General features: G+C 41.8%; 1 protein-coding gene across 1 annotated transcript in view; it reads right to left on the reverse strand.

Moving 5' to 3' along the window:
• LOC109914114 (cilia- and flagella-associated protein 44-like) overlaps window positions 1–26472 on the reverse strand; it is a gene marked incomplete at its 5' end in the record, with an annotated part of 171890 nt that overhangs the window by 43215 nt on the left and 102203 nt on the right. The window contains 5 exons of the mRNA XM_048602549.1: window positions 3151–3354; window positions 8440–8895; window positions 11781–11958; window positions 24952–25123; window positions 25724–25914. Of these exons, the coding sequence (XP_048458506.1) occupies window positions 3151–3354; window positions 8440–8895; window positions 11781–11958; window positions 24952–25123; window positions 25724–25914 (1201 nt within the window). The remainder of the gene's footprint in view (window positions 1–3150; window positions 3355–8439; window positions 8896–11780; window positions 11959–24951; window positions 25124–25723; window positions 25915–26472) is intronic.

Here is a 26472-nt window from a genome sequence, read left to right on the forward strand (position 1 = left end):
TTTTTTTTAAAAAGTCAGTAAGGGAATCAAGGGCTGTGGGTAAAAGACAGGAAAGTGAAATTGAAGATGATCAGATCAGCCATGACCTAATTGAATGGTGGAGCAGACTAGATGCACTGAATGGTCTAATTCTATTCCTACACCTTATTAGTATGGTCTCCTTTTTGAAACTAATACTGTCCTAAATTCCTTTTGTAAGTCATGGTTAGACTTTCCTTTTATGTTTGCACCAGAAAGGAATGAATAATTGTTACAATTCATGCACATGTTCTTTAAATATGAACCATTGCCTATCTACTGTCAACCCCTTTAGACGGTTCCCCCAGACAATCCTAGCCAATTCATGCCAAATATCTTTATAGTTCTCTTTACTTAGATACAGCTCTCCTAGTTTTGGATTTGACTACCTCACTCTCTATCTTAATGAAGAATTCTAGCATATTATGGTTAATCTTCCCCAAGGGACCGTACACTACAAGATTGTTAATTCATCCATGCTCACTGCATAGCACAGTAACTCGTTCTCTGCTTGGTTCTCCAACATGTTGGTCTAAAAAGCCATCATGCATTCATTCCAGGAAATGCTCATCCACAATACCATTGCCAATGTGGTTTCTCCAATCTACATGTAAATTAAAGTCACCCATGATTACAGCTGTACCCTTATTGCATGCAACTGATTTTATTTTGTGCAATACTTTGTCTTATATCTCCACTACTGTTTTGGGATCATTATTCTAGGAGTGTGATGGAATACTCCCCACTTACCTGGATGAGGGCAGGTATAAGAGGTTATTCAATTTTATTCCAACAACACTCAAGGTGCTTGACACTATCCAGAACAAAGCAGCCCCCTTGATTGGCATACCATCCACAAGCACCCACTTTCCTTATCACCAATGCTCAGTCACAACAGAGTGTACTACCTACAAGATGCACTACAGAAATTTGCTAAAGATTTTTAGATAGCACCTTCCAAACGCATGGCAACTTCCATCGAGAAGGACAAGAGGAGCAGATACATAGGAACACTATGCCCTGCAACTTCCCCTCCAAGCCACTCACATCCTGACTCGAAAATATGTCACCGTTCCTTCACTGTCACTGGATCAAAATCCTGGAATTCCCTCACACTGTGTATTGTGAGTCTACTTACAGCACACAACTGCAACAATTCAAGAAAGCAACTAACCACTACATTGTCAAGGGTAGCTAGGGCAGAGCAACAAATTCTGGTCAGCCAGTGATGCCCACGTCCCAGAAGTCAATAAAAGCCAAGCCCAACAACATTTGCTGCCCTGGCGTTTCTCATTTCTAGTTTCTACACATATGGATTCCGCATCATAACTTTTCAAGTCAATATCCTTCATTAAGACAAAGAAATGGAAAGGAGGTGGGGTAGCATTTTTAGTAAATTTAATGCTTCATGTATTAAGAAACAAAGCCTTCAGACTTGTCTTTTGAAACTTGTTAGCCATCTTTGGGCAGCATGGTGGCTCAGTGGTTAGCACTGCTGCCTCACAGAGCCAGGGATCTGCATTCTATTCCACCCTTGGGTGACTGCCTCTGTGGAATTTGCACATTCTCCCCGCATCTGCATGGGTATCCACTGAATGCTTTGGTTTCCTCCCACAGTCCAAAGAAGTGCGAGCTAAGTGGACTGGCCATGCTCAATTGCCCCAGAGTGTCCAGGGATGTTCAAGCTGGGTGGATTAGTCAATGGAAATGCAGAGTTATAGAGATTGGGGGGGCGGGGCCTGGGTCAGGATGGGATGCTCTTCAGAGGGTCGGTGCAGACTTGAGGCTAGTTGGTCCATTTCTACTCTGTAGGGACTCGATTCAATCTTCGCTTTAATGTGCAGTATTGCCCCATTTATTTCTCGTCCTTTTTTTCTGCCTTTTGCTTTTTACCTTTCTGTCTTCTGTTTCTATCCTGTTTCTTCTGTCTCCATCTCCCTACTCAGGTCCCTATCCATCTGCCATTCTGGTTTAAAGCTTCCCCAGTGGCAAACTCCCCCGAGGACATCAGTCCTGGTCCCGTCCCAATGCAACCTTTGTATCAATCCCACATTCCCTTGAAACGGTCCCAATGTCTGAAGAACCCTCTCCGAATCCCTCTCTCTTACATCATTTCTCCATATACTCATCTGCTTTATCCTGTTATTTTTGCCCTTGCTAGTATATAGCACTAGCAGTAATCCTGAGATTACTACCTTTGAGGTTCTTCTTTCAAATTTATGTCTGAACTCCCTATTGATTGAAACATATAAGATCCTGAGGGACCTGACAGTAGATGTGAAAAAGATATTTCCTCTTGTAGGAGAATCTAGAACAGGGGGTGACTGTTTGAAAATAAGGGGTTGTCCTCTTTAAGAGAGCTATAAGGAGAATTATTTTACTCTCAATGGAGAAGCTTTTACTTTCAGAAGGAAGAGGTAATTAGGAACTCACTTCCTCAAAGATTTGAACATTTTTAAGGCAAAGATGGATTATTGATAAGCAAGTGGGTAAAAGATAATTGGGGTTAGTGGGAATGTTATGTATTCATATTAACCATGAACTTATTGAATGCTGGAGTGGGCCCATCAGACCAAATGCTCCAGCTTCTAATTCATATGTACATAGCTTATATTTTCTAGTGGCAGGTTTAGAGAGGTATTGCTAATGAATTCTGATCGACATTATGTCCTATTATCTGCTTAATTTTACTCCCTTCACTTCTCTCCACCTCTTTACACAAATAAGATGCTTATTGCGTCTGGTAACTGCTTTCTTTATAATTGAAACAATAATGATATGTATGAATGGGCAAGAAAATGGTACAGAATGAATTGTGTTTTTTTGAAAGAGACAGCACAACATCAGTGGAATAAACAGGAAGAAGACACTAAATATGGCTAAGACTGTCTTTCTGAAAACTAGCGTAGGCAGTAGGGGATGAATAATTATCTTCCAGAATGTTCCGTTCATGAAACATTCCTGTAAATGAGTGCAGCATAAATTCTATAGAAATATTGCACTCACCACCTTTTAGTTGTAGACATAAAATGAAAAAAATTTTAAAGAAGTTTTGAAAAAAAATGAAAATATTACGACAGATCATTTTCAACAACATTCCTATTTACCAATGAAAAACAACTCATTGCTCACTTGTGTTTCGAGACGCTCAGTAATGCGTTGATTGACACGTTCCTGCAAAATGTCTTCACTCTTTTCAAACTCTTTCAACAGAAGAACCTCTTCAAAAAGTGTAACTTGCCGGAGATCAGCCATTTTCATGGAGATGTCCAGCTTGCACTTCTGGTGGGAAACAACCCGAACCTCTGCATCAAAGTTCTTTATCAAATCATCGATCTGGAGAGAGAAATTTATTAAAGGTTAAACCTGTGAGCTCGAGGAAATTGTCCATTTGCTATTCATGAATTCCAGCGACTCTAGAGATTCATTTCCTTTTCAGAAAATAATTTTCCTTATTTTCAAATGATTAAGTTTAATTCAGAACGGAGTTGTTGTTTGCTAACTGTACTCAGAGTCTCTGTGACTCTTTCTGATACATTCAATTTTCTAGAACATAGAACATAGAACATTACAGCGCAGTACAGGCCCTTCGGCCCTCGATGTTGTGCCGACCTGTGAAACCAATCTGAAGCCCATCTAACCTAAACTATTCCATTATCATCCATATGTTTATCCAATGACCATTTAAATGCCCTTAAAGTGGGCGAGTCTACTATTTTTGCAGGCAGGGCATTCCACGCCCTTACTACTCTCTGAGTAAAGAACCTACCTCTGACATCTGTCCTATGTCTATCACCCCTCAATTTAAAGCTATGTCCCCTCGTGCTAGCCATCACCATCCGAGGAAAAAGGCTCCCACTGTCCACCCTATCTAATCCTCTGATCATCTTGTATGTCTCTATCAAGTCACCTCTTAACCTTCTTCTCTCTAACGAAAACAGCCTCAAAACCCTCAGCCTTTCCTCATAAGACCTTCCCTCCATACCAGGCAACATCCTGGTAAATCTCCTCTGCACCCTTTCCAATGCTTCCACATCCTTCCTATAATGCGGTGACCAGAACTGTACGCAATACTCCAAGTGCAGCCGCACCAGAGCTTTGTACAGCTGCAACATGACCTCATGGCTCCGAAACTCAATCCCTCTACCAATAAACCTTTCTTGGGCAAGGACAGACTTAGTCTTGTCAGTGGAGCAGTTTGATTCCCGCCTAGATTCAACTCCATCCTGACACATCCTGTTCCACATTCTCCTTCTGATACTGAACGTTTTTTTTATTGTTGAGAGGAAGTGAGCATGAACACAAATAGTGAAAAGTGGAGGTACAATAATCTAAATTGGAGCTGGAACACAGTACAGGCTTTTTTTTAAAAAGAAAATGAAACTGTCCAGTTAAATATCAGTTGCACAAAAAGTTAAATCTCTCTCCACAAGTATAGTCTGATCCACCGTCTCCTTCTTGTCCTTTCAGGAGAAACAGGTACACAGCATGTAGAAACAACGGTGGGAAGTCTGATTGCACTGCTTGGTGACTATTGTCTTTGTTGTCCCACCGCAGATCCAACCCAATTCAGAACAGGATATGTTGGTCCCAGAAGATGGGAGATGGAAAAATAGTTAGTGAGGAAAGGAGGGTGGAATTTTGAGACTGTGGGTGATTATGACAGTTTTCAAAGGGTGAAGTGGAGAATCATTTGCGATAACACGCAGGCAAAGTTGTATGGTCAGAGTTTAAAGAGAATGGGATCAAAGGAACAAGGAGGAGACCCATGCAGAAGATGAGCTTAAACAGGGTGGAAAGATGTAAGGGTGCAATCATGGAGTTCAGGGCTGGAATTAGAGATGAACTTGGAGAGGTCTGATCAACAGGAAAAGAAGTGAGAAGAATTCACCAAAAGTTGCTAGGCAAATGGTTTCTAAATTATCATCCACAAGCTCCTCCTTACTGTTGAAAATAAGGATGCAGGGGCTGGAAACTGAACCTAAAGAAAATGGGGGAAAGAAGCGTGAGTTCAACTACCCTTTAGGATGATATCAACATGATGTACAATTCTGGGTGGTGGGGAGAGGTTTGATAGAGTCAAGCCAGACCTGGTAATGTTTGTCTTAGCTGGTTATGTGCCAGATATTCTCAGGTTATTCTCAGGTTAAAGCTCCTAAGTAGTTGAAAGTCAGAGGAAGAAATGGGAATTGATGATGATGATGATTCTGATTGGAAAGAAGCACTAGTTTTACAGACAAGAGGAAAAAACAAATAACTTGCTTTTGTATGGTGTTTTGTCCAGTTGCTTCAGAGCATCCTCAAATGATTTACAGACAATTAATCAATTCTGATATGTGGTCACTGTTAGTTTGTAGGCAGCCCAAATAGCAATGACCAATCAATCTGCAATGGAAATAATGATTTGATTTTGAACATCTCACTAAAGAATCAGAGCAGGAATTAAATGCTATTACCGTTACAACAGAAACGGTATTAGAAAAATTAATAAGAACACAAAAATAGCTGGAAAAGCTGATTGCAAGAGGGATACAAACAGGTTACAGAGTTGGCAAATGGAATATAATGAGGGCAAGTGCAAAGCTGTTAATTTTGGAAGGGAGAACAAAAGAACAGAATATTATTTAAATGGACAGAAACTGCAGAAAGCTGCAACACAAAAGGCACTTTCTGTTATTTGTGCACAAAATACAGAAAACTAGCACAGTGCAGCAGATAATCAAGAAGGCTAATGGAAAATAGCTGAGACTGTGCAGCAGGACAGTGAAAACTAGCGGGAATTGTACTCTGGAGCAGTAAAAACCAGCCGAGGCTGTGCAGTGGGACAGTGAAACCATCCAAGACTGTGCAACAGGACTGTGAAAACCTGCGAGAATTGTATTCTGGGGCAGTGAAACCAGTAGGAACTTTGCTGTGAGACAGTGAAATCCAGCTAGGACTGAATTTAGTCATAGAATCATACAGCACTGAAGACGTCCTTTGGCCCATCAAGTCTGCACTGACAAATCTACACTAATCCCACATTCTACCACATGACCCACAGCCTTGAACGTTTTCACATTTCGAGTGCTTATCCATGTATTTTTGAATGCTTGTGAGGTTTCCCATCTCTCCTACCCTTCCAGGCAGTGCATTCCAAATTTGCATAATCCTCTGTGTGAAAATATTTTTCCTCAAATTCCTTCTAAGTCTCCTGCCCTTCACCTTAAAATTATGTTCCCTCGCTATTGCCCTTTCAACTAAGGGGAACAACTGCTATTGTCCACCCTGGTGATTATGCACCCCCGTAATTTAAAGACCTTATCAGGTTGCCCTAAAGCAAACAATGCAAGCCTATCCAGCCTCTTTTGGAAATTGTTCCAACCCAGCTAAATTGTTCCAACCCAGGCAACATCCTGGTGAATCACCTGTGTACCCCTGCCAGTGCAATCACATCATTCCTATAGTGTGCCGACTAAAACTACACACAATGCTCCAGTTATGGCCTAACCAAACTTCTGTACAGCTCTAACACAACCTCCCTATTCGTATAATCTATGCCTCGACAGATAAATGAGAATCATAGAATTCCTACAGTGTGGAAACAGGCCATTCAGCCCAACAAGTCCACACTGACCCTCAGAGCATCCCACCCAGACCCAACTCCCTATAACCCACCTGATCTACACATCCCTGAACGCTACGGGCAATTTAGCATGGCCAATTCACCTAGCCTGCACATCTTTGGACTGTGGGAGGAAACTGAAGCACCCGGAGGATACCCATGCAGACACGGGGAGAACGTGCAAACTCCACACAGACATTCGCCTGAGGGTAGAATCGAACCCAGATCCCTGGCACTGTGAGGCAGCAGTGCTAACCACTGAACTACCGTGCCACCCCTGAATGCTGAATGCAAATTCTAGTATGAATCATAAAATCCCTACAGTTTGGAAGCAGGCCATTCAGCCCATCAAATTCACACTGATCGTCCAAAGAGCATCCCACCAGACTCATCCCCTTCCCCTATCCATGACTAATCCACCTAGCCTGCAAATCCCTGGACACTATGGGCAATTTAGCATAGCCAATTCACCTAACCTACTCATCTTCAGACTTGGGGAGGAAACCCACGCAGACATGGGGAGAATATGCAAACTCCAAACAGACAGTCACCCGAAGGTAGAATCAAACCTGGGTCCCTTGCGCTGTGAGGCAACAGTACTAACCACTCAGCCACTGTATGCTTTTTTAACTACTCTATTAAACTACCCTGCTGTCTTCAGAGATCTGTGGGCAATACCTCAAGATCCTTTTGTTCCTCTGAGTTTCCTAGTGTCCTGCCATTCATTGAGTAGGCCCCTATCATGTTACTTCTTCTAAAGTGTATCATCTCAAACTTATCAGGGTTAAATTCTATATGCCACTGAGCTACTCATTTGGCGAACCCTATATCTTCCTGTAACTTAAGAACTTGTTCCTCACTGTTAACCACTTGGACAATCTTCATATCATCCACAAACTTGTCATTCAACCCTACACTCTCATCTACATTATTTATATATATCACAACAATAGGGACCCAGCACCGATTTCTGTAGTACGCCACTACACACCGGGCTCCAGTCACACAAACAGCTTTCGATCACCACCTATGATTAAGCCAATTTTGAATCCATCTTGTCACGTTACCAAAGATCACGTGTGCCTTTATTTTCTTTATCAGTTGCCTATGTGAGGGCTTATCAACGGCTTTGTTGAAATCTATTCTACATTATTTGCACAACTCTCATCAATACATTTGGTTACTTCCTCAAAAAATTCCACCAATTTTTTAGGCATAACCTCCCTCTGATAAAGTCATGCTGACTACCCCCGATCAAACCTTGCCTGTCCAAGTGGAAATGAATTCTCTCCTTCAGAATTTTCACCTACTGTTTCCCTGATAGACACAAGAGACTCACTGATCGGTCATTTCCTGTTTTATCCCTCCCACCCTTCTTGGAAAGTGGTACTACATTCACTGTCCTCCATTCTTCTGGCACCTCCCCTATGGCCATAGGGAAATTAAAAATTTGGTTCAGAGCCCTTGTAATTTCCTCACTCCCCTCCCTCAGCCACCTGTGATACAACATATTGTATGATCAGTTTTTGATTATTAGCGACATGTCACACCTTTAGGTCCAAGCTGGGAGTGCTACATCTCCATATCACTAATGTGTAATATCATACTAATGCCAGTGTTAGCATGAGGTTAAGAATATTCAGCACAGATCAGTCAGACTTTGTTCTGCATCATAAACATCAGCAGATGTTGTTTCAGTCTTTCTGTAAAACCACCTGCTTTATAAAGGAGTCAAATTTACTTGGGTCAACTAAAACTCAATGCATGATTATACTCAGGTTAACATTCTCATGTCACCATTACCATCTACAATGTACCTTCTGCAGCACTGCAGTTTGCAAATAGAGATTGGTTTTGTCTTCAATGATTTTGATTTCAGCCTCTAGTGGTGATGGTTCGATTGCAAAACTGCCAATGGTTGAGGCAATGTTTTGTTCTAGTTGTTGGCTTGTGCTGGTTTCTGATGTATTCGAAGTTTCAGATAATTTTGTTTCTTCACCAAGCTGTTCAGATATCTTCCTGTGTTTCGTGCTGGAACTGTTTCTTTCCCTGAATTCGAGTAGTTTTTCCTGGTCATATTGGAACTTCTTCTCAGGCATTTCATCAGGGTACAGACTTGGGACAGCGGGAATGGGAAGATGTTGTGAAGGATCAAGTTTGGTCTGTATCAACCTCAACTCCTCAGTAAAGCTGGTGATTTGTTTAATAATATTGACTTTTGTGTCACGAAGATAGACCACCTTCTCGCTCATTGCAACTTTGAGTTCATGAATCTATAAGAGATTATTTAAAATATCTTATTAGGTCGTAGGATGCAAAAGAATATTCTGATAACTGGGTTTATGTGTATAGTGTAATTATCCAACCGTAGGACGACCCCAAAAGCTGGGATGTTGTACGAGTCATTAAACACATCATAGAAACATAGAAAATAGGAGCAGGAATGTTTGGCCCTGTGAGTCTATTCCGCCATTCAATATGATCATGGCTGATCATCCATCTCAGTACCCTGTTTCTGCTTCCCCCCATATCTTTTGATCCCTTTGGCCCTAAGAACTAGATTTAACTCCCTTTTGAAAACATTCAATGTTTTGGCCTCAAACACTTCTTGAGGCAGAGAATTTTCAAAGGCTCACCACTCTCTGGGTGGAGAAATTTCTCATCTCCATCCCAAACGGCCTATCCAAATCATCAACCTGTGTACCCTGGATTCCCAGTCATTGGCCTGTCTAGTCCTGTTAGAAACCTATAACATTCTATGAGATTTCTCTCATTCTTCACCCTCAGTGAATATAGTCCTAGCTGATCCAGTGCCTCTTTGTTTGTTAGTCCTGCCGTCTCAGCTCCTGTCCATTGCAAGTCACAGGTTACAGGCATGCATCTCCCAGTCTGATTTCAGAAATATGCCAGATGATATAATTAAATCCAGTCAGTGATGACATTTAAGGGACACCCATATTTTAAAGCTGGTGCTAAGGCCTGACTAAAAACTGGTACTACTTATTTAAAATACAGAGTAAAAGAGATATGAAATATACAATTATTACGCTTAAAGGCTATATTATATCATATAAATAGCTCTGTACACATTTCTCAGCACATTGTTTTGTGCAGAAAAGATGTCTTTAGCCACTTCAGTCAAAGCACAAAGCAGTATATATTTTCTCATTGAACCATCTTCTCCTTTTGACATTTATGAAATGCATTGAATATGAAAGTGCTACAGTCCTTTTACAGAAAGCGCAACAGATCCTTGTATTGAGTGTTAAGTTGTCACTCAGCTGAGACGGACAATGACTAATGGGCAACCACATTGCCTGGGCCATGCTTTTGCCCAAGAGAAATCCCTTCGCTTTCTTGAACTGACCATAAATTTGTTCCTACGAATTTTGCCTCTCAGGAGGTGACATGACTATGGAAGGGAGGGGGAGATGCTTGGACAGAGTTTGAGATTACAATTTTTGATGTGAGATAGAGAGTTGATAAGCTTGATGATCCTCCCCTTCGTTTCCTTTCAATACTTTTTGAGTTTTGTACTTAGATGCAATATTCCATTACATAAGAGGCTGCAGAGAGGCTGGTACCAACAAGGACTATGTCGGGGCTCAAAGATGAAAAGGGTTATTTATAGTGTAAATTGGGGTGTTTTTCACACCTGAAAAATTGTGGAGAGGACTGCCAAAACTGCAACCCATTTTTTGAGGCAGGAACTCTCAGATCAGAGTAAAGATATTCATAACAACAAAATTATAGTTTGGCGAACAGGGTGTGTTAGTGTGATTGGAACTGTTTACTAACATAGAGTGTAGGACTGAGACAACAAGGTGCAGGGCTGGATGAACACAGCAGGCCAAGCAGCATCATAGGAGCAGAGAGGCTGACGTTTCGGGCCGAGACCCTTCATCAGAAAAGGGGGAGGGGAAGGGGGTTTTGAAATAAATAGGGAGAGAGTGGGAGGCGGATAGAAGAGGGATAGAGGAGAGGATAGGTGGAGAGGAAACAAACAGGTCGAAGAGGCGGGGATGGAGCCAGTAAAAGTGAGTGTAGGTAGGGAGTTAGGAAGGGGATAGGTCAGTCCAGGGAGGACGGACAGGTCAAGGGGGCGGGATGAGGTTGGTCGGTAGGAGATGGAGGTGCGGCTTGAGGTGGGAGGAGGGGATAGGTGGGAGGAAGAACAGGTTAGGGAGGCAGGGACGAGCTGGACTGGTTTTGGGATGCGGTAGGGGGAGGGGAGATTTTGAAACTTGTGAAATCCACATTGATACCATTGGGCTGCAGGGTTCCCAAGCGGAATATGAGTTGCTGTTCCTGCAACCTTCGGGTGGCATCGTTGTGGCACTGCAGGAGGCCCAGGATGGACATGTCGTCTGAGGAATGGGAGGGGGAGTTGAAATGGTTCGCGACTGGGAGGTGCAGTTGTTTGTTGCGAACCGAGCGTAGGTGTTCTGCAAAGCGGTCCCCGAGTCTCCGCTTGGTTTCCCCGATGTAGAGGTAGCCACACCGGGTACAGCGGATGCAGTATACCACATTGGCAGATGTGCAGGTGAACATCTGCTTGATGTGGAAAGTCTTCTTGGGGCCTGGGATGGGGGTGAGGGAGGAGGTATGGGGGCAGGTGTAGCACTTCCTGCGGTTGCAGGGAAAAGTGCCGGGTGTGGTGGATCTGGAGGGGAGTGTGGAGCGGACAAGGGAGTCACGGAGAGAGTTGTCCCTCCGGAAAGCAGATAAGGGTGGGGAGGGAAAGATGTCTTTGGTGGTGGGGTCGGATTGCAGATGGTGGAAGTGTCGGAGGATGATGCGTTGGATCCAGAGGTTGGTGGGGTGGTACGTGAGGACGAGGGGGATTCTTTTTTGGTTCTTATTGCGTGGACGGGGTGTGAGGGATGAGACATTGGTTGAGCCAAATGATCTGCAGTTCATGTGTGCCTCTGCATTCAGGAAAAATTCCTTCTGTTGTATGATCTCTCTACAGTTCTGGATGCATGTGCAATTGAATAATTCATCAAACCAGGATGTTCAGCCGCTTTTCATCCTGCTGGGAAAATGAACTACCCTATAAGTTCTCACTTAGAAGTACATTCAATTCAACGTAATTTACAAACCCCTGTGGAAGAAGAGAACATGCATGATAAACAATAAATCCCATACAAGTACATACCGACTCCTCGAGGCGAACGAGCTGGTTCCTTTTCTTTTCTGCATTAATACGCAAGTGTTCTGGCACGGTGTAGTCAGGAGCAGTCTTTAACTTGAAATCCCCCATATTCTCCTGAGCTTCTTTAATCGCTGCCACATCATTTGGATCTTCATAATTATCGTCAGGTCTGCTCGCGTAACTGCAGAAAACAAAACACGAGTGTGAAGAAGTCTTCAGTTGTAGACATTAAACTTTAACTTCTCACTCCAGTCTTCCACCAACTAGAGGAACACAACAACAGCTGGAGGCTGGGCAGCAGCTAAATCCTTGTCTATCAACCATGTATATCATGGCTGATCTGTATTTCGAGCCATTTCGTAAACTTTAACACTTTTGATTAATAAAGTCTTTCAAAATCACCTAACTGAATGAGAGATCTCATCACCATAGAATCCCTACAGTGTGGAAACAGGCCCTTCAGCCCAACAAGTCCACAACGACCCTCAGAGCATCCAACCCAGACCCATCCCCTAATCAACACATCCCTGAACACTATGGGCAATTTAGCATGGCCAATCCACCTAGCCTGCACACCTTTGGACTGTGGGAGGAAACTGGAGCACCTGGAGGAAACCCACGCAGACACGGGGAGAACATGCAAACTCCACACAGACAGTTGCCGAGGGTGGAATCAAACCTGGGTCCCTGGCGCTGTGAGGCAGCAGTGCTAAGCACTGAGTCACTGTGCCGCCCAAGAAAATAGCAGTCTGGCAGCGGTGGGATCTAAAGCTTTAGAACAGCCAGGAGTTAGATGAAAGCTCCCTCCATGGGAATTATTCTAAAGATACTGGGATTTGACCTCTAGGGATCCATTATTTTTCTGTTTTACGGACAACCGCTTGAATTTATATCACAATAGCAAGGAGCATCACAGAAGTATAGGTCAACATTGAAGACAAAATGATAACACTGCAGGAGACCAGAAGTCTGGTGAAAGAGTTTTCAAAAGCTTTTTAGGGGAGAAGAGAGGGGAAGACTCTTAGGAAGGCTTAGCCACAGTTTAGGGCCCACACAGCTAAAAGTATGACAAATAATTGTAAGGCAAAGGAAGTCAGAAGTGCATAAAACTACAGTAGAAAGTAAGTAGATTACTTAGAGGTTTATAGGGTTGTAGGAAGTTAGAAATGGGAGGGACAAGATCATTGTGTATGTAGGTTTTAAATTAAGATGTTGGTGGCCAATGCAGCCAATGGCACAAACAGAGGTGAAATTGTGCTGTCGAGTTTTTGAGCTCAACAACTTTGTGGAAGTTGGAACAAAGGCACCTACAAACTTCCTTTCATCATAAAAGCACCCAAGGTAGCACTGATCAATATATGATCACATTTCAGATTCAGTTTGACGGACAGAAGAGTCGATCCAAACTCTGAAAGAAGGGCAGACATGCAGGCGTGAAGAAAGAGCTGACTAACATGCATTAGTAAACTAGGTTAAGGAATAAGTCAGTCGAAATACAGTGGCAAACATTTAAGGAGATATATCAGAATACTCAAGAAATATACATTCCAGTGTTAAAGAAAGATCCTAAGGGAAGGACACATCATCCAGGGCTAACTAACAAGGTTAAAGATAGTATCAAACTGAAAGAAAAAGCATTTAGTTCCACAAAGATGAATGATGGGTTATAAGATATGAAGGAATATCAAGAACAGCAAAGGATGACTAAAAGGTTAATAAGGAAAGGGAAATTATAGTGCAAGAGAAAGATAGCTAGAAGTATAAAAATACTTAGTATGGATCTCTACTGTTTTCACTCTCCTTGGGGAATGAATAATAGAAAATACAGAAATGGCAGATGAACAACATTTGTCTCGACCTTCACTGTAGTGCATACAAATAACATCCCAGAAATAACTGTGAATCAGAATATCAAAGAGAGTGATGAACTTGAACAATTACTAGGAAAATGGTGCTGAGAAAATTAATAAGACTTAATTCCAACAAGTCTCTTGGTCCTTTTTATTTTATTCATTTATGGGACGTGGGTGTCATTGGCTAGAGAAGCAATTGTTGCCCATCCCTAGTTGCCCTTGAGAAGATGCTGTGAGATGCATCTTGAATTACTGCAGCCGTTTTGGTGTAGGTAACATCAGGTTGGAAAACTGGGAATGTGATTCCTCTAATCGAGAAAGGAAAGAGTTAGGACACAAGAAACTACAGGCCAGTTAATCTAACATCGATCACAAGGAAGATACTGGAATCTATTATTAAGAAAGTTAAAGCAGAGCAACTAGAAAATCTTAAAACAACCAGATAGAGTCAATATGATTTTGTGAAAGGGAAATTGTGTTTGACTAATGTAACAAGCGAAATAGGTAAAAGGGGAACTTGCGGATATGCAGTATTTAGGAGGCATTTGACATACTGCCACTTCAAATGTTACTATGCAAAATAAGAGATCATGCTATAGGTGGTAACAAATTAGCAAGGATAGAAGGATAGAAGATTAGTAAGCATCGGGTGGGCATAAATCCATCATTTTCGGGTTGGCAAGATCTGAAAAGTTGTGTGCCACTGGTATCAGTGTGGGGACCTCCATTATTTGCAACCGAGATAAATATCTTGGATGCAGGGACTGAATGCATGGTTAATAAATTTGCTGATGATACAAAGAGAAGTAAGAAAGTAGATAAAAATATGTGGTCCATTTCAAAAGGATGCTTCCCCTTATGAAAGGGATTAGAACTGGTGGGAACACAGTTTAAAAATATCCATTTAGGATGGATAGAGGAATTTTTTTCTCTCAATAAGTCATGATTCTTTGGGACCCACTTCCCCAGAGAGCAGCGGAGGCAGGGTAAGTGATTATTTTAAGATAACAGTAGATTGGTTCCCTTATTCCTGAAGAACTAAAGGTTATCAGGAGTTGGAAAAAAATGAAATTGAAGCCGCAATCAGATCAGCTATGATGTTGTCAACTGGTTGAGCAGCTGAAAGGCCTACTGCCGTTTGCAATTCATATGTTTATGCGTACAAAGTGCAAGTGGATCAGAAGAGCTGGGGAGAGAGATAAAGATGCATGTGACCTAAAGGATGTCAACATCACTGGAACAGTCACCATTTCTTATCCATCTTCCCATGAGAAGATGCGAGTGAGCAGCCTTCTTCAAATGGGAAAGAATAGCCCAGATGAGAAATTAATTGAATTAAATTTGGGGAAGGTTCCTTTAGATTGGAAAATAGCTAATGTAACTCCTTAATTCAAAAAGGGAGGGAGACAGGAAGCAGGAAACTGCATGCCAGTTAGCTTAACATCTGTCATAGTGAAAATGTTAGAAGTTATTATTAAATTCATTATAACAGAACCTTGGATAAGCAAAATTGGATTAATTTTCAGGACAATTTCTTGTGTCATGGCACCAGAGAGAAGGCTACACTAGATCTGATTTTGGCCAGTGAGATAGGGTTAATTACAAACCTCATTGTGACAGTGCCTCTGGGTAGCAGCAATCATAATACAATTGAATTTTACACACACTACAGGGGAGAGTGGGTCCAAGACTCTCATACAAATTTAAACAAGAGCAATTATGAGGCCATGAAAGTGGAGCTAGCAAAAGTGAGTTGGCAATTTAGGTTAAGGGATAGGTCAGTTGAGATGCAGCAACAAATAGTTTTAGAGTCATAGAGTCATACAGCATGGAAACAGACCCTTCGATCTAACCAGTTCATACCGAACATAATCCCAAACTAAACTAGTCCCACCAGCCTGCTGTTGGCCCATATCCCTCCTATTCTTTCTTATTTATTAACTTATCTAAATGTCTTTTAAACATTGCAATTGTACCCACATCCACCACTTCCTCAGGAAGTTTATTCTGCACACAAACCACCCTCTGTGTAAAAAATTTGTTCCTCGTGTCTTTTTTAAACCCCTCTTCTCTCACCTTAAAAATGTGTCTCTTAGTTGTGAAATTCCCCATCTGAGGGAAAAGACAACTACCATTAACTCTATACATACCCCTCATTATTTTATAAACTTTTATAAGATTGCTGCTCAACCTCCTACACTCCAGTGAATAAAGTCCCAGTCTATCCAGCCTCTCTTTATAACTCAACCCTTCCATACCCAGTAAACCTCTTCTGAACACTCTACAGTTTAATAATATCCTTCTTATAACTGGGCGACCAGAACTGGACACACTATTCCAGAAGAGGCCTCACCAATGTCCTGTACAACCTCAACATCACTTCCCAATTCCTATACTCAAAGGACTCCTATATTCAAATATTTAAGGCGTATTCCAGAAAGGACAGAATAGAGACATTGCAACAAATAAGAAAAATTCTAAGATATATCCGCCATGATTAACTAAAAATGTCAAAGACAGTAGCAAACTCAAAGAAAAGACTTATTGTCATTTAAAGACAGGGTGGCAAGTCAGAGGTTGCACAAAATATAAAATACCACCAAAAAAAATTACAAACAGATTAAAAGGAAGGAAAAATTACAGTACGAGAGGAAGTCAGCCAAAAACAGACAGGAAATGTTTCTTCAGGAAGTTTAAAAAGAAAATTTAATAAAGTAAGTGTTGGTCTTGGAGTAGATTTGTAGCTCGGGTTGTGGGTGTTGAGGTTGGTTGGCTCGCCGAGCTGGTTTCTTGTTTCACAGACGTTTCGTTACCATGCTTGGTAACATCCTCAGTGCAGCCTCCGATGAAGCGTCAGTGTGTTTTCCTGCCTGGTTTTTAAACTCTGGGGTCCGTTGAGCTGGATTGCCTCACTTCCGGTTTTCCTTCGTAGTGGAATGAATATGGGGTCGAGTTCAACGTGTTTATTAATAGCATGCTTCGTGGAGTGCCATGCTTCTAGGAATTCTCGTGCCTGTCTCTGCTTAGCCTGTCCAGGATCTTGGTGTTGTACCAGTCGAAGTGGTGGTTCTCCTTGTCCATGTCGATTGAGATGAGTGAGTATTGGTCGTGCCTTTTTGTAGCCAGGTGGTGTTCGTGTACCCTTGTTGTTAGTTTCCTTCCTGTTTGTCCAATGTAGTGTTTCTTGCAGTCTCTGCAGGGGATCTTGTAGATGACATTGGTCCTGTCCACGGCGGGGAGTGGGTCCTTGGTTCGGGTGAGCAGTTGTCGTAGGGTTGACATGGGCTTGCATGCCACTCTGATGCCCAGCGGTCATGGGAGTCTTGTGGTGAGTTCCGATGTGTTTCTGATATAGGGTGGTGTGATGAGTGTGTCGGGGCGTGTAGTCTCTTTCTGATGCTGTTCATGTAGGTATCTTCTGACCCAATTCTTTGGATATCCATTATCCTTGAAAACCTGGAAGAGGTATTCTTCTTCAAGAAGAAGAAGAACTGTAGAGTGTTCAGAAGAGGTTTACTGGGTATGGAAGGGTTGAGTTATAAAGAAAGGCTGGATAGGCTGGGACTTTATTCACTGGCGTGTAGGAGGTTGAGCAGCAATCTTATAAAAGTTTATAAAATAGTGAGGGGAATATAAAGAGTTAATGGTAGTTGTCTTTTCCCTAGGATGGGGAATTTCAAAACTAGGAGACACATTGAAGAATACCTCTTCCAGGTTATATATTTTAACTAAGTCACCTCTGACACTTCTAAACTCCAGAGGATACAGGTCTAGTCTGTGCCACGTCAAAGCTAATTGCACAAAATAAGTCTCATGGTGTTCAGGGGTAATAAAGTGAAATGGACAGAAGGCTGGTGAACAGGAAGCAGAGAGTAGGAATAAATGGGCCTTTTTCAGGCTGGCAGGATGTCAAAATTGGTATGTCGCAGTGGTCAGTGCTGGGGTCTCAACCATTTACAATTTATATAAATGATATGGATGAAGGGATCAAAGAGATGGAGCTAAAGATGGGTACAAAAGTGAGTTGTGAAGAGGACATAAGGAGCCTATAAAAGGATATAGCTAGATTATGAATGGGAAAAGGTCTGGCAAATGGAGCACAGTGTGGGAACATGTGTAATTATCCAATATAGAACAAAGAGCAGGAAAAAAAGCATATTATTTAAATGGGGAGAGGTTGCAGAGCTCTGAGATGCAGAGAGATCTGGGTATCCTAATGCATGAATCACAAAACATTAGCATGCAGGTACAGCAAGTATTCAGGAAAGTTAATAGAATGTTATCATTTATTGCAAGGGAATTTGAATGAAAGAGTAGGGAGGTGATGGTTCAGTGATGCAGCGTATTGGTGAGACCAATACCTTGTATGGTACTAATTACCGTACTTACAAAAGGATGTTAATATATTGGAAGTTGTTCAAGAAAGTTTACTAGACTAATACCTGAAATGAGCGGATTTTTTTTTCTTCTTTATTCATTCACAGGTTGAGGGCGTTGCTAGCTGGGCAGCATTTGTTGCCCATCCCTAATTGTCCAGAGGGCAGTTAAGAGTCAACCACATTGCTGTGGGTCTGGAATCACAAGTAGACCAGACCAGGTAGGATGGCAGTCTCCTTCCCTAAGGGACATTAGTGAACCAGATGGGTTTTTCCAACAATCAACAATGGATTCATGGTCATCATTAGATTCTTAATTCCACATATTTATTGAATTCAAATGCCACCATCTGCCATGGCGGGATTCAAACCCGGGTGCCCTGAACATTATCTGGATCTCTGGACGAACTGTCCAGCCATTGTCTTGTGAGAAAAGGCTAGGCAGACTAGACCTGTATTCTCTGGAGTTTAGAAGTGTCAGAGGTGACTTAATTGAAATATATAAGATCATGAGGGGATCTAACCGGGTAGATGCTGAAAGGGTTTTTCCTTTTGTGGAAGAATCTAGGATTAGGAGTCACTGTTTAAAAATAAGGAGGCACTCGTTTCAGACAGAGATGAGGGGCAGAAATATTCTCTCAGAAGGTTGAGTATCTTTGGAATTCCCTTCCTTAAGGCAGAGGTAGATAGATTCTTGATTACCAAGGCGATAAAAAAAAAAATCAGGAATATGTAGGAATGTAGCACTGAGGTTTATTTATTCATTTGTGGGATGTGGGCATCATTGCCTGGCTAGCATTTATTACCCATCCCTAGTTGCCCTTGAGAAGGTGGTGGTGAACTGCCTTCTTGAACCCCTGCAGTCCACCCACTGAGAGTTGATCCACAATGTCATTGGGGACAGAATTCCAGAATTTTGACTCAGCAACAGTGAAGGAACAGCAATATATTTCCAAGTCAGAATGGTGAGTGCCTTGGAGGGGAATTTGCAAGTGGTGGTGTTCCCATATATCTGCTGCCCTCATCCTTCTAGATGGAAATGGTTGTGGGTTTGGAAGGTGCTGTCTAAGGATCTTTGGTGAATTTCTGCAGGGCATCTTGTAGATAATACACACTGCTGGTAATGAGCATTGGTGTTGGAGAGAGTGGATGCTTGTGGATGTAGTACCAAATAATCAGGCTGCTCTGTCCTGGATAGTGTCAAGCTTCCTGAGTGCATATGGAGCTCTTCCAGGAAAATGGGGAGTATTCCATCGTACTCCTGACTTATGCCATGCAGATGGCTGTCAGGGTTTGGGGAGTCAGGAGATGAGTTACCCGCCGCTGTATTCCTAGCCTCTGACCTGCTTTTGTTGCCACTGTACTTATGTGGTTGAAATCAGAACAGCCATGATCTTATTGGATGGCACAGCAGGCTCAAAGAGTCAATGGCGTGCTATCGTTCCTTGTTTGTATGTACGTATATGCAATGCAATTTGAGAGGGCACTTAAGAATCAATCACAATGACCTAGGACTGGGGTCAGATATAGGCCATTTAAGGACAGCAGGTTTCTTTCTCTAAAGGACAATAGTGAACCAGATGGATGTTTTACAAGAATCTGATATTTTATTGATACCAGTTTTTATGTCAAGCTCAATTAACTGAATTTAAAATCCCCAGCTGTTATGATGGGAATTAAATTCTTAACCTTGTAATTATATATCTGGGCCACTGGAATAACCAGATTGTTAACATCTTCTTTTACAAACTGAGATTAGAGTTCTGTGAGAGTAGACACCTCCTACTATAGCACAGTCTATGTGTCGATACTGGGATAGTTCTGAGAATGTGCCCATTTAAGTGCAGTGTGGTGAGTTCAGTGCTAGAACCTTTGATGTTGTGACAGCTTCATTTGCAATGGAAGCCTGTGTATTGAGGCCTGCAGGACAGTCATAACTTCTTTGGACTATGTTCAGACTACTGTCGCTAAGGCTGAAGGTACCAGATTACAGTTGGCCATCTCCAGCTGGTGAATTTGAAATGTCCATGTCTGTGCCCTCTGTAATGTTCAAAAATTGCCAGGGGATAAGATGACCACAGGGTCACTTCAATAATAACTTCATTGGTGCCCTTTAGCAAATTCATCACCTTAACAGCAAGATACTGCCATGAGTGGAGAATGGATGTCACTAAGTCGTGTTGAAATAGCACGAAGAAGAAAAATGATGCCCAATATTTATTTATAGATAATTCAATTAATCATCTATTGCTTGTCAATTAATACAAACCAACTATTAAAAAGGAAATGAACTATAATCAATTCAATCATTACAACAACGCCAACTCTCACCTATACACAAATAGAGCAAATCAACATAAGACTTCACTGGCACATTATCAAATGAGAGCATGAACAGAAGTAGGCCATTCAGACTATCAAGCCTGCCCAGCCATTCAATACCATCATGGGTGATTAAACACTTTAATAACTTTTACTCACCTCATCCCCATAAACCTATATACCAGCTAATCAGAAATCTATCAATCAATCTCTGCCTTAAATGTACTATATTTTGTTGGTAACATCTTCAAAAAAACTGTAAGTTCATCAAATATGATTTCCCATTTGCTGACTATGCCCAATCAGATCGTTATCAACTAGGCATCTATTTATCCCACCACTTAAAGCAGATTCTATTATTTTTCTTACCACTGATAAAGGACTAACAGATCTGTAGCCCCCTGGTTTCTCTCTCATTTCTTTTTTAAACAGTGGGCTGACATTTACTACCTTCCTGTCTGCAGGAATCATTCCAGAAGCTATAGAATATCAATGCAGTGACTGTCTCAAAAACCACCTCCACTTCAACACTCTGGCATGCAGACCATCAGATCTTGAGAATTTAACACATTTCAGCCACATTAATTTCTCCAACACAATTGTTTGAACAGTGCTAATTTCCTTCAACCCCTCATTCTCCCAAGCCACTTTGATCTTTAGCTCTGGGAGATTTCTTAGATCATAGAATCCTGACAGTGTGGAAACAGGCCCTTCGGCCCAACAAGTTCACACTGAACCTCAGAGCATCCCATCCAGACCCATCCCCCTGTAACCCACCTAATCTACTCATCCCTGAACACTATGGACAATTTAGCATGGCCAATCCACCTAGCCTGCACATCTTTGGACTGTGGGAGGAAACCGGAGCACCCGGAGGAAACCCACGCAGACACGGGGAGGATGAGCAAACTCCACACAGACAGTCACCCGAGGGTTGAATCGAATCCGGGTTCCTGGCGCTGTGAGGCAGCAGTGCTAACCACTGAGCCACTGTGCCGCCCCGTTCTGGTACCTTCCTCACAGAAAACAGCCACAAAGGAATAATTTGGCTTCTCTGCCATTTCTCTAATTCTCCTGACTTTGTCCATAATGGATGCACATTCATTTTAGCCAAATGTTTCTTTTTACGTACGTAGAGGCTTTTACAGTTTGTTTTTTATGTCTTTGATTGATTGTATTCATATTCCAATTTCCTTTTCCTTGTCAGTTTCTTAGTCCTCCTTTGCTGTATTCTATAAACCTCCCATTCATCAGAATTGCAGTTATGACTGGCAATTTTACCGCCCTTTTCTATTAATTTTCTATAATCCTGGACTTCCTTTGTTAGCTACAGTCAACTGACTTTTTTTTAAAGAGAGATTTTGCACTTAAAGGAATGCATACATGCTGTAAATCAGAATTATTTCATTAAAGACTGTCCATTCCCTATGTGCAATCATGCCTTTTATTGTATTTCCTCAATCCAACTCAGCCAATTCTGCCTCATTCCTTCATAATATCTCTTGTTCAAATTTAACAGCCTTATTTCAGAATAAACTACCTCACACTCAAAATGTTAAATTCTACGATATTGTGTTCGCTCATCCCTAATGGTTTTTTTTAAACAAGATTGTTAATTAGCCCTATTTCATTCCATAATACCAGATCTAAAATAGCATGTCCTCTCCTTGACTCTTCAGCATACTGCTGTAGAAACCATCCCTAAGATACTCCAGAAACTCGTCCACCACAGCTTTAGGCCTTAGTTGGTTTACCCAGTCTACATACAGATTTAAGTCACCCATGATTACTGTGTTGTCCATGCTACATGCTCCTCTCATCTTCTAATTAATACCATGCCTCACACTACCATCACTATTTAGTGGCTTATAAATAACTCCAGCTAACGTCTGCTGCCCATTGCTGGTTTTCTTAGTGTCACCCAAACAGATTCCACACATTCTGTTCTTATGATCTGAGATCCTCCCTCACTAATGTACTGATTCCATCCCTCATTATCAGTGCAGCTCCACCTCCTTGCCTATTACTCTTAAATGTCAAATATTCTTGAATATTCAGTTTCTATTCTTGATCACCATGCAGCCATGTTTCTGTAACAGCAATTAGATCATGCCTATTTATATCTACTTGTGCCTTTAGATTGTCAGTCCTTGTTGTGAATGTTGCAGCAATCATATTGAGTGCCCTTTAAAATCATTCCACTTTAGAAGCGTACTCAATGCTCCGCTTAGTTTCTCCTCTTTTTCCAGCTTCCCCAGCATCTTTTCAATTTCCTGTTACCAACCTATTTCCTTCCAATTTGGGTTACCCTTACAGTTTCCTATCCCCTGACAAACTAGTTTAAATCCACCCCAACAGTATTGGCAAGACAGGCTATCAGTCCCAGTTCTGTTAAGGTATAAACTGTGCTGTTTGTTGAGTCCCACCTACTCTGATACCAATTCCTCAGAAATCGGATGCTCTCCTTCCTGCACCAGTTCCCCAGCATGTCTTCAATCAATCATTCTTATGATCGTTAGCATATGGCACTGCAAGTAACCCTGGGATGACTGTTCTTGACATCGTTGGCAGCTCAGTGGTTAGCACAGGACCCAGGTTCGATTCCAGCCTTGGGTTACTATCTGTGTGGAGTTTGCATGTTCTCTGTGTCTGCATGGGTTTCTACCAGGTGCTTCTATTTCTTTCCACAGTCCAAAAATGTGCAGATTAGGTGGACTGGCCATGCTAAATTGCCTGTAATGTCCAGGAATGTGCAGGCCAGCCATGGTAAATTCAGGGTTACAGAGATAGGATGGGGGCTGAGTCTGGGTAGGATGGTCTTCGGAGAGTCGGTGCAGACTCAATAGACCAATGGCCTCTTTCTGCACTGTAGGGCCTCTGTGTTTTTTAATCTTGTTCCAATCTCCCTGAAATTTGTTTTCCAGACCTTAACCTTATTCCTATCAATGTCATTAGTACCAATGTAGGCTGTGACTTCCGGCTGATCTCCCTCCCCCAGAAGGATTTCTTGCAGCAGTTCCACAACATTCTTGGCCCTGACACTCAGGAGGAAACACAACCACCTGGCATCACATTTACTGCCACCTAAACTCCTGCCTGATCCCCAGACTATGGAATTCCCTATAACTATGCTCTTCCATTACCGTTCCTCTTTCCCTGTACAGTTGAATTGTCCATGGTGCCATAGATTTGGTTCTGGCTGCCTCTCTCCTGAGGGAACCATCGCCCTCACAGCTTTCCAAAATGGAAAGCAATTAGCAAATAGAAGCTGACATGAAACACAAAACAAAATAATAGAACAGACGATCAAGAGTTTGGTAAAGATTTAGGTTTTTTTTTAAATTCTTTCATGGAATCTTTATGTTGCTGTCAATGCTGTTGCCCATCCATAACTGCCTTAAACTTAGTAACTTGCTAGGCCATTTTAAAGGATAGTTAAAGCCAACCTCAATGCTGTAGGTCTGGCATCTCTTGTAAGCCAGACTAGTAAAGATGGGAGATTTTCTTCTCTAAAGGATGAAATGGTGGGATTTTACGATAGATAGAGTCACAGGTTCATACAGCATGGAAACAGGCCCAACTTGTCCAGGTTTCCTAAACTGAACTAATGCCATTTGACTGCAATTGGCCCATATCCCTCTCAACTATTCCTATCCATGTACCTGTCCAAATGTTTTTTAAATGTGGTTATTGTATGCACCTCTGCCACTTCCTTTGGCAGCTTGTTCATATATCCACCACCCTCTGTGTGAAAATGTTGCCCCTCAGGTCCCTTTTAAATCTTTCCCTTTCACCTTAAACCTTTGCCCTCTAGTTTTGGACTCTCCGATCCTTGGAAAAAGAGCTTCGCTATATGCCTTATCTATGCCTCTCATAATTTTATAAGCTCAGGCTCCAACACTCCAGGGAAAGAAGTCCCAACTTATTCAGCCTCTCCCTATAACTCAAACCCTCCAGTCCCAGCAACATTCTAGTTTAACAAGATCCTTTTTGTAGCAGGGCAAACAGAATTGTATGCAGTATTTTAAAAGTGGCCTCACCAATGTCTTGTACAGCTGCAAGATGGCATACCAACTCCTATACTCAATGCACTTATCAATTAAGACAAGCCTGCCAAATGCCTTCTTCACCATCCTGTCTGCTTGAAATGCCACTTTCAAGGAGCTATGAACCTGCACTGCTAGGTCATTCTGTTCAACAACACAGAGCCCTGCCATTAACTGTGTACATCCTGGTCACCATTACTGAGACTAGTTATGTTCCAGATGATTTATTTACTGAACTCATAGTCCACCAGCTGCTATACTGGGATTTGATCTCACGTGCCCAGAGCATTAGACTGAGTGACTGGATTATTACCACCACACTACCACCTGCCCCATTAAGGAGCATCTCAAAGAAGGAAAGGGAGGTTGAGAGATGGAAAGGTTTAGGGAGGGAGTTCCAGAGTTTAGGACACACATGGTTGAAGACATGACCACCAATGTTGGAGCGAAGGAAATCAAGGAGTCACATGGAATACAGGAAAAGGGTATATATTTTACAGTCTTGTTCTCTTTAATACCCTCACTGAAAAGCAAAAATATTTAAATAGTTTAAATAAACAAAGGAAAAGACTCTCACAGTTGTTTCCATTCGTTTTTCCTCTGGTCAATTTTCATTTTTGCTTTCTCTGAATTGTTTATCAGTCTTTCAACTTGCCGCAGTCCAGCAGTCATCTTTACTTGTGGATGTTGTGTACCTTTCAACAGATGGACATGCAGGTCCTGTTCTGCAGTCTCTTCTTTATCAATGCCTAAAGAAAAGACAGCAGTGATTAATCAGACAATACGTTGTTGTACCCATTCTCTCGCACAAAATTTACAACTGAAAACACAGGATATCATTAACAGCAGTTCACAAGGCCTTCAATAGTAATCTGGGCCCATCAAGATGGAGAATTGGAAAAAGTGGCAACCTTTGTTTCCTAACAAAACGGTTGCTCCAGAAAAGAATCCATACTAACCAAAGCTGATCAGTGCCACATTAACTGCAAAGTTAGAAGTCTTCAAAAACAGCACATTGATACTGGAACCAGGTGTGGAACAGAAATGTTCTGTAAATGATAGATTAGCTTCGCTTAGGCAAGGGTCAGACTAACATGATTTAGTCCTGATGGGAAAGGGAGTTGAAAGAAGAGGCAAGGGAAAACAAAGAAGCAGGAACCAAAGGATTGAGCATGTATGAAAATGAAAAGAAAAACCAGAAGCAGGTTTGAATAACATGTATCTAAACACATCAAGTGTTTCAATTAAAACTAGTTAGCAAATGCTGTGGAGTATGATATAATTCATTAAGGACACTGTTTCAACTTAAGTAGGATAGGGTCACTGAACATTCCTGGAAAAGAAATTACCTGTTGCTTTGCTTTCCTTAAAAAGGTTCTCTTTGCTTTTCTGGTCAACCTGTACCAAGCTCCTCCTCATCATGTCAGTCTTCAACTGGTGATACTTTTCAGACAAAGATGTTACCCGGTAGGTTGATACCTTGTGATCACTTTCAAAGCAATGCACAATGATCAAGTCAAACTCCACTGCATTTCGAAATCTGTGGGCATATCAACAGTTAATTTGGCATTATTTCTTAAAATTGAGGCATCTGACTGTCTTTTGCTAAATACGTCATAGAGTCATACAGCATGGAAGCAGACTCTTCAGTCCAACTCGTCCATGCCAACCAAGTATCCCAAACTAAATTAGTCCCACTTTCCTGTGTTTGGCCCATATCCCTCTAAACTTTTCCTATTCATGTACCTGTCCAAATGCCTTTTAAATATTGTAACTATACCTGCATCCACCACTTCCTCTGGCAGTTCACTCCACATATAAACCACTCTCTATGTGAAAAAGTTGCCCCTCAGTTCCCTTTAAATTTTACTCCTCTCACTTTAAAAATATGCCCTCTGGTTTTGTACTTCCCTACCCTGGGGAAAAGACCTTTCTTATTCACCTTACCTACGCCCTCATGATTTTACAAAGGACACCCCTCAACCTCTGACGCTCAAGGAAAAAGGTCCCACCCTACCCAGCCTCTCCTTATAACTCGAACCCCCAGTCGCACTAACATCCTTGTAAATGTTTTCTGCACTCTTTCCAACTTAATAAT

Source organism: Rhincodon typus, chromosome 11 (genome assembly GCF_021869965.1).
Source record: "Rhincodon typus isolate 14 chromosome 11, sRhiTyp1.1, whole genome shotgun sequence".
NCBI classification, from domain to species: domain Eukaryota; kingdom Metazoa; phylum Chordata; class Chondrichthyes; order Orectolobiformes; family Rhincodontidae; genus Rhincodon; species Rhincodon typus.